Raw genomic sequence first — 13281 nt, 5'->3', positions numbered from 1 at the left:
ACAATTCACTACATACATTTTGAGATTTGTACAAGATGCAATCAGTGTACAAAGATAGGAACCTTGGACTGCCTGGAAAAGTCAGGAAAGAGTTTTCAGGGAAAGTAGTTCTTGATCTGAAATTTGAAGAATGAGCAGTTTTCCAGATGGCTGAAGGACACGTATGACTGTTTTTCAAAAACAACTGCCATTATAAAAGTGAGTGAAGAGCTACTTGAGTTTGTACAAAGAATCAACGCACATTTGGAGATAAAAAAAAAAAAAAGAAACTGTAATCTCTTCAGATGTTAAAACTTTTTATCCATGTACTCATAACTCACTTCATGTTATGTTCAGTTCTCTGTGTTTCTGGAGTACGTCTGGTCTACTGAAGATACCAAATGTTCACATCAGAAGCATGTATGCTTAGTTATTATTCCTGGGTTGTGGAGGAGGGGTGTGAGAAGAGAAGAAGATAAAGAATACAAAGAAACAGGAGAAGAAGGCAAAGATGAAGAACCAGAAGAGGAAAAAAGAAAAGTTGGAGGAGGACCACAAAGAAGGTCCACGAAGAAAAAGAGGAAGAGAAGTAAAAGCCCTCTTAGTCCAGGAAATCCCTGTATTTCACACTTAATTTCCTTGATAAAGCTTGGAGGACAGATTCCTGAGGAGCCATTAGCCCAGAGGGGAAGCACAGCACCAAGTCCTGATGTCAAAGAACCGGTGGGCTACACCCTCCCGGATCTGCTTAGTCTTCACACCATAGACAATGGGATTGAGCATTGGTGGCACCACCACATAAAGATTGGCCAGCAGAATATGGACATGTCGAGGAATGTTATGTCCAAAGCGGTGGGTCAATAATGTAAAGAAGGATGGAACATAAAACATGAGGATGACACAGAGGTGGGAGCCACAAGTGCTAAGGGCCTTGTGCCGGGCATCCTGGGAGGGCAAACGAAACACGGCTCGGAGGATCAGTGAGTAAGACACAGCAATTAGGATCACATCCACGATGACCATGACAATGGGCACTGAGAAGCCGTACCAGATGTTAATGGTGATGTCAGCACAGGCCAAGCGGGCCACTCCAATATGCTCACAATAGGAATGGGGGACAATGTTGGTCCGGCAGAAGGGCAGCCGCTTCAATAAGAAGATCACTGGGAAGATGATGCAGAAGCTTCTGGTGACAATGGCCAGACCAATCCTTCCCACAACACGCCATGTTAGCACGGCTGTATAATGCAGGGGGACACAGATGGCCACAAAGCGGTCAAAGGCCATGGCTAATAGGATGGCTGACTCCCCCACAAACATCACATGGACAAAGAAAACTTGGGTGACACAGGCATCAAAGGCAATGTCATGGGCATGGAGCCAAAAGATGGCTAGAGCCTTGGGTACGGTAGTGGTGGACAGCAGGATGTCCGTGATGGCCAGCATGGAGAGAAAGAAGTACATGGGCTCATGAAGATTACGTTCTGTGATGATGACCACTATCAGGATGCTGTTCCCCACAATGGCAGTGATATACATGAGGCAGAGGGGTATTGACAGCCAAATGTGGTAAGCCTCCCATCCAGGGATGCCCAGTAGGACAAAAACTGCAGGGTGAAAGATGGTAAAGTTGGTGTGAGTCATGATGCACTTTAGAGTCCTCTCTATAATGACTCAGAAGCTGATGAGTCTGCTGAAGGTGACAGGAACAGAAAGGATCTCTGAGTGTGTATGGAGATCATACAAGAGAGCATCAAGTTCTAAACCATGGGACTCTCCACAGGCAAGTTCTCCCAGAGAATGCTCACTTGAGTGTAGGAATGACTTCTGACCCTTGATGCCTCATTAGCATGTAGACCTTCTGTGTCAGTCATGCTTCTGGAACCAATAGAGACAGAGGCGCCTGGGTGGCTCAGTCAATTAAGCATCTGACTCTTGGTTTCAGCTCAGGTCATGATCTCACGGTTCGTGAGTTCAAACCCTGTATCGGGATCTGCACTGACAGTGCAGAGCCTGTTTGGGATTCTTGGGTCACTCTGTCTCTCTGCCTTTTTCTCTCTGTCTCTGTCTCTGTCTCTCTCTCTCAAAATAAATAAATATTTAAAAAAACAAAACAATAGAGGCTTCACCCTGCCTCCGTCACCCTACTCCCAAAATTTGGCCCCACCATACCTTTCTGACCTCATTCTACCATTTCCATACAAGTGGCATTTGTGCCCTTACCTGTGTTATATTTTTTCCTGTCCCCCAAGATTTTGCTCCTTCTCTATTTACCTGAATTTCCCTTCCCTTCCACTTCTACTTACTCAAATTTTAACCTTAAAATACTTCCTTAAAATTCACCACATTGTAATGGCCTATGTTCATAACAATGTATCTCCTTCCTGAAGATCTATTAGCTAAACTATATTCTAATTTGATTATATTTAATCATATTAAATTTATCTGGCTATTATTCTGAATATTTCACATGAGACTGGCCTAATATCTTGGCACTTGTGGCTTCCTATGCATGAAAATGGAGCACCAAATGATATCCAGAAGAAGCTTAAGGTATGTATTTCTCCACACTGACTCAAATTAAAATCTTCCCTAAAGGCAGCAAGGAATGGAGCAACCAAAGAAATTGAGAGGGGCCATATTCATCACCTGCTCCTTGTGATTTCTCATACTCCTCCCCAAATGGTTCCATAAAGGTGTCTCTAGGCTAGATCTCCCTATCCTTAAGAGCCCCCCAGGAACTACTCTGAGTACTACTCTGTACTACTCTGAGTACAGGGAACCAATACACTCCCCTGTCGCTCCATTAAGATAGCCCTCCTCCTACCCCACTTGTTTTCACCCTCAGAAAGATCCAGGTTTCCATTCTATAAGAAAGGGTAAGCATAAAGTCTTTCTTGCCTTAGCTTTTCCCACTACTCAGGTAAGATTTGTTTCCTTCTGAAGCTCTAGACCATCTGCAACTATTAGGACTAGAGAAAAGATGATTAAAACTCTGGAAGGGAATATGGAGAAAAGGGACCATAAGAGAGAATAAGGAGAGAATAAGAAGTATAAAGTTACCAAATAAATACTAGCTGGATCTACTGATAATGGTTCAGAGCGTCCCAGGGAGGAAGGCATCGAAAGGAATGAAAGCCCCAATTTATGAGGCTATCCCCCTGCCCCTATGCAGATGCGCTTGTTCAGTGCATGAAGGGCTGTGGGAAGGAATCAATGGGACTATATAGGTGGGGACAGAAATGGGAACAGGGCCAGATTCAGGGAAGTGTGGTCCCCAGGTGAGCTAATAACATGACATATTTCCAGCCAGTATATTTTAAATATTCATTCAACTTCTATTTAGATGAGAGGCTGAGCTTTGCTGGGATAAGTACAGAGAAGAAGAGCCACTGGTAGCATTGTTCTGCCTCTATTCTAAAGCATTGGCACCAAATTTATGTAAACAAAAGCGCCACCAGAAAACAAATTCATTTTCTTTAGAAGAAAATTCACTGAAAGTTTTCCTCACTTCTCTTAACCCCATTAGTTATTAATGCATCCCTTCTCAATAAAAAAATACTTGATATAAGTCCTCATAAAAACAACTCCAGCTCTCTGCTATAATTCTAATGATGTTTAAAAATTCCAATAGTGAGCCAGCAAAGGCAAGGCAGGGAGAAACGCATCGAGGCATGGATAGCTGTTATTGAGGTTGCAGAAAGAAGGTTACTGTCTGTGTGATGAAGGACTTTCATTTCATTCAATGGCTTCTGAGGGCCCCATCTCAACCCTGCTGAGTATTCTCAGCAAGAGGGTTCCAGGCTCATTTAGGAAGAGGGATAAGAAGAGAAGAAAGTCACAGGCACAAAGAGGGACATCCAAAGTCTCACAGAAAGTACCTCCCAGGACCCTAAGAGAATATCTAGATGAGAGAGAAGATCCAGAATGGTGGAGAAGGCACAAGGAGCCATACTAAGTGGGAGGGAAGAGGTGCATTATGTGAGGGCACTAAGTTCTGGAGCCAGACTTCCTGGGTTAGTTTCCCAGTTCTTCTCTGACTTGCTGCATGACCTTGGGCAAGTTGCTTTACTCCTGCACACCTTTTTTCATTTGTAACATGTGACTAGCAATGAACTGCATGCGGTAATTAGGAGGATTAAATCAGTTAATTCAGATAAAGTGCTCCAAAGACTAGGTTATTGTTCTTCTTCTTATTATTTATAAGCCTCTCTGACCATTGTCCCATTGTTTTCCTCAATAGGCAAAACACCTTAATGAATATTCAGCAACATTAAAGTCTTATTCTTCATCCAAATATCCAAAGAAAATTCCTTTCCCAAGATAAAGAAGAGTACAAAGGGATGAGAAAAGTGCCCAAAGAGAGAAAAACAGCCTGAGAATAGATCTCTCAGATGGACCTGGTGTCTCAGAACCAAGACCTGAGGGTTGGGTGATGCACCAGGCAGGTCCACCACTGATGAACTTAGCTTGGGTCACAACTAACTACCTGGCAGGCTTCTCTGGTAAGCTTTGAAAAACACCCATCTGTCAGGAGAAACAGAGACTGTCTCCATCATTTATAGAATCCCAGGATGGAATGATGGGCATCAGAGCTTCAGCTCTAGAATCAAGGAGAGCCAGGAGAGAGCATCAGGGGAAAGACTTAGTCCAGACTAAGGAGAAATGGAGCCACTTCTTTCCACAGCTCCCTGAGCAGACTTTACTGTCTCTTTTTCCTCCTAGTGTCTTCTTTTCTTCCTGCAAGTACCAACCAACTCTATTTTTTGGTTATTCCCATTTTCTCTTTAGGGAGTTATGTAAAAGCTTTTTATGTCTTCATGCAGTTTTAACATTGGAAGACTCTCCTAACATCAGAACAACATATTAAAATGCACTCACAAACCACATCCAGTATAACTGTTAGATAACCATATAGGAGTGAATCAGTTACTTTTTGGCCTAGTTGTATTATGTAGATATTTACTTAAATGAGTAGTAATTTTATTTTCCCATTTTCTTTGTGCTTCAGATCTCAAGTGGTTTTCACCACTCTTAGGTTCTTTTCTTATTCTTTTTAAGTTTATTTATTTTGGGAGGTGGGGGGGTGGAGAGAGAGAGAACAAGCGGGAGAGGAGCAGAGAGGGGGGGGGGAGAGAGAGAGAATCCCAACAGGCTCCACACTATCAATGCAGAGTCCAATGCAGGGCTCCAACTCACAAACCATGAGGTCGTGACCTGAGCCAAAATCAAGAGTCAGATGCTTAACTGACTGAGCCACCCAGGCACCCCATACCACTCTTAGGTTCTTCAAAAAGTACAGGCTCTACACCCTGAAGCATGTCCCAAATGGATAAAACAGCCTGCCCCTCAACCCACGTTAAAAGGGTGGCCTCTGTTTGCAGCAAAATATATAGGAAAGATTAGTTATAAGATGTGTCACAAGACATTCCTTTTGTACATAAGGTACAAAAATTTGTGAATGGTTTATTCTTTTAATAAATTGGAGCAAATGCAGATTTGTCTCTAATAACTTCACTCTTACATGCACTTAAAGCCAGGATGTAAAATGTTTTCATAATCTTAAGTCAGTGTTATCTATACTGTAGAGGTGCTGATATACCCTTAATTCACTGACATAGTGACTCATATTTTTTAATAAATAAATATCTCAAGAAAAATTTCCACCTACCCATTTGTTTCACTCCCTGTATTTTGAAGATTTTGTAAAAATCTGAGTAAGCATATGGTGGTGTATCATGTGTAAATATCATCCACCATATTTTTATGTTGTGATGGCAAAAACATGGAGAACCCAGCTCCAAAGCACACTCTCTTGTCCCAGTCTCTATACTTGTTCTGCAAAGTACAGGACGGAAGACAGAAAGGGGAGAACTTTTCTGGCTTAGACACACCTGCTAACCAGATTACCAAGAAAAGTTTCCTCAAGAGTCCTCCTCACTCTGGAACCGGGAGTTCACAGCATTAAGCACAGAGTCTGGCATATCATAGGTACTTAGGAAATAATTTGAACAAATGACCATGGAATTAGTAAGTTAATCTTTCACCAGTAGTTTTACCTGTTTCACCAAGGTGGTGATCAAAATCTGAGCCATTTTCATGAAGAGCCCCCACTGATAAACCCTGCCTTGGTACAGCCTGATTCTGATTGTTCTATAAATTGCCCTCAAACATTTATCAGGGGTTCCTGACTGGCTCTGTCAGTAGAGGATGTGACTCTTGATCTCAAGCCCCACACTGGGTACGAAGGCTACTTAAAAAAATTTTTTTTAATCAAGAAGAGTCTTTTCCCCCACATTCTCCTGGCATTCTTCCCCATTCTGCATTCTCATGCCACCTCCTAGTCCCACTGACATTTCCCCCAGTGTCCATCCTTCCCACCCTGTGCTCTGCCATACTGCAATCTGTCATCCTTTGTCTCATTCTCACATCTCTACTTCCTCTCTCCCAGTTCTAGTCTCTGTTCTTCACAGATACTCCTAAACACACACACTCACACTCCTGCCAATCCCTCCCCCTGCCACCCTCGATGCTCTTAAACTCACCTACTATATCATAGTATCAGTTGAAGCACTGACAAAGTGATAGAACAGAGCTCAAAACATTGCTTGTTCTGAGAGAAGAGGAATGAGAAGGAAAGGGAAAGCTGGAGCTTGATCATCTTGACATGAGGGGGTATCACTATTCCTGCTTATATTTAGACTGAGACACATGCTTCCTTCTTCTGGAGGCAGGTGTCAAGAGTCACCCCTGGGATTATTAAGCATGGGGTCAATGAACCAAAGGAGAAAAGAAAACTCTTCCTCTAATGCCAACAGGGAACACTAACTCTAGGGATAATTAGTAACTCCAGAAGAAAAAGTGCACAGAAAGTACTTGAAGACAGCATAAGAACAGACAGAAATACCAGCAATAAAATATTAACACAATTAACAGCTAACATTTGATGTGCCTTCATTACATCCCTGTCACTGTGTTAGGGTTTGACATAAAGTATCTCATTTAATTCTTAGACCAACCCAATGAGATAAGGACTATTATTATAATCATTTGGCAGATAAAAGTATAGAGGTTTACAGACACCAAGCAGCTGATAAGAGGAGAAGACAAAGTCCCCAAGTGAACTTGTCAAAGTGTTCAGATTCAGTCCAGAAACACTGATTAAGGGAGCTAAGAGGACTAATTCTGAAGAAACCAGCCCTACAGGATCAATCACTCAAGAAAAAAGAACAGAATAAATTAAATATTGATTAAAATGTTTACACCATTGGGGCACCTGGGTGTCTCAGTCAGTTAAGCCTTTGATTCTTGATATAAGGTCAGGTTGTGATTTCCAGGTCGTGAGATCAAGCCTCACATTGGGCTACATGCTGAGCATGGAGTCTGCTTGGGATTCTCCCTCTCCCTCCCTCTCTCTCTGCCCCTCCCCCGCTCATTCTCTTTCTCTCTCTCCCAATAAGTAAAAAAACTTTAAAAAAATGTTTGCTCCATTAAAACCAAAATTTACTTTGGTCACTTGATTAGAGTATTAAAGTACTCTAATATTACTGAGAGGAAAGTAATTCTTCCCAACTTATCTTGCAACTTTCAGGGCAAAAAGTTGCTAGGAACCCCATAAGGAAAAAAGGAAATAACAACCCAATCAACAACCCAACTTTGAGGGATTTACCTAGGAGAAATAAATCTTAAATCCACAAAAGCCTTGTACAGAAATGTTCATAGCAGTTTTAATCATAGTAGCCAAAAACTAGGAACAACCCAAATGCCCATGAATAGAAGAATGGAATAAACAAATTGTGATATATTTATACAATGGAATCCTATTCAGCAATTAAAATGAACTACTAAAACATGCATTAATACGAATCAAACTCAAGATCATTATGTTGAGTGAGAGAAGCCAGATACAAAGGCTACACACTATATGCGTCCATTTATAAGAGGTTCTACAGCAGACAACAACTAGTCTGTGGTAACATAAATCAGAATGATTGCCTCTGGAGTGGGATGAAGAAGAGGGAGTTTCTTTGATGAAAATATTCTACATATGGAGAAGTGTGAGTTTCATGTGTATCTGTATTTGTCAAAAGAAGGATTTGGGGGGGGAGCATCAGGAACAAAGAGCAATGATAGGAGCAGAAATATGCATAAATTCTTCTTCTCATAGTTTTTTATTTAACATTCAATGGTTAAAATAAAAATTATAATATTATATCATACTTAAGACAATGATATTTAAAAGTAGAAAGAGCAAAGAGACATCTAAGTGGAACTGTGGTTTTCACACTTTACTAAAAGTGGTAAAAAGTTGATACCAGTGGACTATGAGTCACATGTATACATGTGAATGGAACAACCGCAAAGAAAACCAGGCAAAACCATACATTCAAAAACCCACAAATATATCAAGAAGGAATCCTAAAAATGTTCAAATAACCCACAGAAAGGAAAGAAAACAGAAATAGAGAAATGAGACACAGAAGAAACAAAGAGAAAACAAATAGTAAGATGGTAGGCCTAAGCTCTAACAAATGAACAATTACCTTAACTGTAAATGGTCTAAATATATCAATTAAAATACAGAGACTGGATTTAAAAAAAAAAAAAAAAGAACTCAACTACATGCTGTTTACAAAAATTTCACTTCAAATTCAATGACGTAGGTAGGTTGAAAATAAAAGGATGGATAAATATATATCATGCAAGCATTCATCAGAAAAAAAAAATCAGGAGTGGCTATATTAACATCAGATAAAGTAGACTTCAAAGCAAAGAAAATTACTAGTAACAAAGAGATACATTACATAATGATAAAAGGATCAATTTACCAGGAAGATACAATGATCCTAAGTAAATACACACCAAACACAGAGCCTCAAAAGACATGAAGCAAAAACAGATTCTGGAACTGAAAGGAGAAACAGAAAACACTCAATTATAATTTGCAACTTCAATAGCCTCCCCAGTGTTGAAGTTCTATCTGGGCAACTATTAGAACTACTAGACAGAATGTCAACAAGGATATAGGAAACTGACCAACACAATCAGTCAACATGATCTGGTCGAAGTATATAGAACATCCACCCAACAACAATAGAACACATTTTTTTTTCAAGCACCCTTCGACATTTACCAAGATAGACCTTATCCTCAGCCATAAAACAAACCTCAGGAAAATTTTTCATGTCAGACGTCTAATATTTATCATTCCCAATATGTACATAATTTTACATATAGAGTTAGGACAAATGCTTGAAAAAAACCAAAATGTATAGTTCGGTCTTTTTTAAATATAGCTGGCATATATTAGAAACATGGGAACATGTACACGAAAATATTAACAATGAGTAAGTTCCTTAAAAGGTGATATTAGGAGTGTTGTTTATTTATTTATTTTTTTGCTTATTCCTACATTCTAATTTTTCTATAAGAGTACAAGAGTTGTATTATAAAAATTTTGAAGTTTATGTTTTGGAAACATATGTATATTCAACTGAACTTTATTGTTAATCCAGGCTATTCTTTTTAAAGTTCTCTTTAATGTGTGTGGTGAGGCATTTAAGTCAAGGGATGTGTGATATCATAGTAATATTGACTACTGACTTGTTCTCATTATTTGAGTTGCTTCCATTTATAAAACAATGCTATTGAAATGGGTGATTTTCCTACTTAATATTGTTATTTATTGTAAAAACTAGAAAATGTTCCCTGGGTCGCAAACATGAAAAATATTAAGATAACAGTTTAAAAATATACTAAATTTTGGAGGACTTGATTTTATTTTTTAAGGAAAATGGAACTTGCAGGGCTATTAATATTTTCTTTTAATTAAACACCACATAACAGCAACATTATCATTTATTTAAATGCCAAAAGGAAGCATTCTTACATCATTGGAATTTATTGGTTTACATAAGAAAATTGGTGGAGATAAAACACTATAAATTAGTAATGATGGTGTTTTGTTACAATTAGAGTGGCTCTATTTTCACCTTATTAAATTTTTCTATATTTCTAAGCATTCCCTAAAAAACTTAAAGTACACAGCTCTAAAACAATGTGTAAAAATTATTTTAAAAGTGTGATATTAAATTTTATATGTCAATATGACTTGCCTAAGGGATACCCAGATAGCTGGTAAAACATTACTTCTGGTATGTCTGTGAGGGCAAACCTGGAAGACATTAAAATTTAAATCAATAGGCCAAATAAAAGAGCCTGCCCCCAGCAATGCATGTGGGTCTCATCCAATCCAGATAAAGGCTCGAGTAGAACAAAAAGGCAGAGGAAGGGTGAATTCACTCTCCCCACTTGAGCTGAGGCATCAATCTTCTCCTGCCCTCAGACATCAGTGCTCCAGGTTCATAGGCTTCTGGGCTCAGATCAGGACTTACACCATCAGCCACCCAATTCTCAAGCTTTTGGACTCAGACTAAATTATACCACTGGCTTTCCTGATTCTTCAGCTTGAAGATGGCAGATCATAGAACTTCTCAGCATCTATTGCCATGTGAGTCTATTCCAATAATAAATCTTCTCTTATAGACAGATGATGATGATGATAGATGATAGAAAGAAAGAAAGAAAGAAAGAAAGAAAGAAAGAAAGAAAGAGAAAAAAAGAAACAAAGAAAAATAGGTGATGGATGGATGGATGGATGGATAGATAGGTAGGTAGATAACAGGAAGAGAGACAGAGAAAGAGATATATCCTATTGTTTCCTTTTCTCTGGAGAACCCTGATTAATATATGATTCATTTTTTTTACTCGTTCAATCAAATAATTAAAACACACACATACACACTTGAACTGCTAGCATGGATTGAGTATGGGTGTTGGTTACAGAATTTAGATAATATGTAGTCCTTGCTCTGGAGTATCTTACAATATTGGAAGACTATAATTTACAAGCAAAAATGATAACAATCTGGTAAATCTTTAATGAAGATGTACACAAAACTCTATGGTAAAACAGGGCAGGAAACACCCATTACTTCCCATGGAGTTAGAGAACAACATATCACAAGAAGAGATATTTGAACTGAGTAGCCAAGTGTTTGAAAGGAAAATAGGAGTTCAAGATAAATGTAAGACAAAGAAAGAAAAATATGTAAAAGAGTCATTAAAGAATATGACATACTCCCTGAATAAGTAGTTATTCTTCGTGACCAGGGAAGATTGTAAGCTTGAGTAGAGGTAGAAAAAACAAAGCCAAATTAAATTGGACAAATTGGGGCTAAATATCAGTCAAATTAAAAGAACTGAAATCACATATATTATGTTCTCTGACCATAATGGGATCAAACTGAAAGGCAGTAACAGAACAGAAACATCTCTAATTACCTGAAATTAAACAATGCACTTCTAAGTAAACTATGGGTCAAACAGGAAGTCATCAAAGTAATTCTTTAAAAACACAGAACTGAATGGAAATGAAAATATAAAATATCAAAATGTGTGGGATATTACTAAATCAGTGCTGAGAGGGATTTTTTTTGCATTTTTATTCGGATATAATTGACATATGTCCAATCTCTTAGTAATGTTCAAATGTATAACACAGTAGTGTAAACTATAATCACTATACTGTACATTACACCCCCAAGACATTTATTTTAGAACTGGAAGTTTGTACATTTTAACCACCTTCACCCATTTCACCCTTCCCCTATTCTCCACCTCTGGCAACTACCAATCTGTTCTCTGTATCTATGAGCTCAGTTTTGTTGTTTTGTTTTGTCTTTTCAGATTCCACATACCAGTGAGATCATAAGGTATTTGTCTTTCTCTGACTTATTTCACTTAGTATAATGCGCTCAAGGTCCATCCATGTTGTCACAAATGGCAAGATTTCCTTCTTTCTTACACTGAATATTATTCCATTGTATGTATTTATATCACATTTTTAATCCATGTATCCATCAATGGATGAGAGGGACTTCTATAGCATCAAATGCCTACATTAAAAAAAAAAAAAAGGAAGGATCTCAAATCAAGAATCTAGTTTCTATCTCAAGAAACTAGAAGAATAAAAGGAAAATAAACCCAAAGCAAACAGAATGAAGGAAATAACAAAGTTTAGAGCATAAATTAATTAATTGGAAAATGAGAAAAATGAATGAAATAAAAAGCTGGTTCCTTAAAAACAACAGAATTAATGAACCTCTAGCAAAACTGGCAAAGATAAAAACTGAAGATAAAATCACCAGTATCAGGAATGAAATGGAGAATATATCACTATAAATTCTGTTATTACTTACAAATAATAAGGAAATATTCTGAACAACTTTACACAAATTTGACTATTTAGGAGAAACTAACCAATGCCTCTCTAACTCTTTTCAATATTGAATTTTTAATTAAAAATCTTCTGAAAAAATTTCCAGGCCCAGATGGTTGCACTGCAAAATTCTACCAACTTTAAAGAAGAATTAACACCAAACTTAACACAATCTTTTCCAGAAAATAAAGGAGAAGATACTTCCCAACTCATTTCATAAAGCAAGCTTTACCCTGAATCAAAAACAGATGAAGACAGTAGAAAAAAATAAAACTACAGATCAGTATCTCTTAAAATTCCCCAACAAAATATTAGCAAATCAAATCCAGCAATATATTTTAAAAATTACATATACCACAATCAAGTGATGTTTTTTCCCCCCAGGATACAAGGCTGGTTCAACATTCAACAATTACGCAGTGTAATTCAGCAAGTTAACAGGCTAAAGAAGAAAAATCAAATAATCATATCAAGTGAAATAGGAAAAAGCATTTTATAAAACTCAATACTCATTCATAATAAAAGCTCTTAGCAACTCAGGAATAGAGAACATCCTCAACATAATGAAGAATATGTACAAAAAATTGACAACTAACATCTTATCAATGCTAAAAGACTGAATATTTTCCCTGTAGGTCAGGAATGTGGCAAAGATATCCACTCTCACCAATTTTATTCACGTGATACTCGAAATAAGACCAAAATAATAATAACAACAACAACAGCAGCAGCAGCAACAACACAACTGTCCCTATTTGCAGATAGCATTATTATATACATATAAAATACCAAAGAATCTACAAAAATATATATATTCCTAGAATGAGTAAGTGAATTCAACAAATTTTTAAAACACAAAATCAACACACAAAAATCAATCACATTTCTACATGCTAACAAAAAAACATGTGAAAACCAAAAACCAAAGATACAATACCATTATTGGGACCTCTTCAAGATAAAAAACTTCTGCACAACTAAGGAAACAATCAGCAAAACTAAAAGGCAACCAACAGAATGGG

At 37.8% G+C, this 13281-nt stretch overlaps 1 protein-coding gene across 1 annotated transcript; it reads right to left on the bottom strand.

Moving 5' to 3' along the window:
• Positions 1-654: 654 nt before the first annotated feature.
• On the bottom strand, positions 655-1722 carry OR52B2 (olfactory receptor family 52 subfamily B member 2). Its single transcript, XM_060605832.3, has one exon. It carries the CDS (start codon positions 1621-1623, stop codon positions 655-657), a length of 969 nt encoding a protein of 322 aa, XP_060461815.1. The 5' UTR covers positions 1624-1722.
• Positions 1723-13281: the final 11559 nt, after the last annotated feature.

The sequence above is a fragment of the Panthera onca genome, chromosome D1 (genome assembly GCF_046562875.1).
Source record: "Panthera onca isolate mPanOnc1 chromosome D1, mPanOnc1 haplotype 2, whole genome shotgun sequence".
NCBI lineage: Eukaryota > Metazoa > Chordata > Mammalia > Carnivora > Felidae > Panthera > Panthera onca.
The sequence above is the reverse complement of the archived record's forward strand: the minus strand, read 5'-3'. Positions and strand labels throughout refer to the sequence as shown.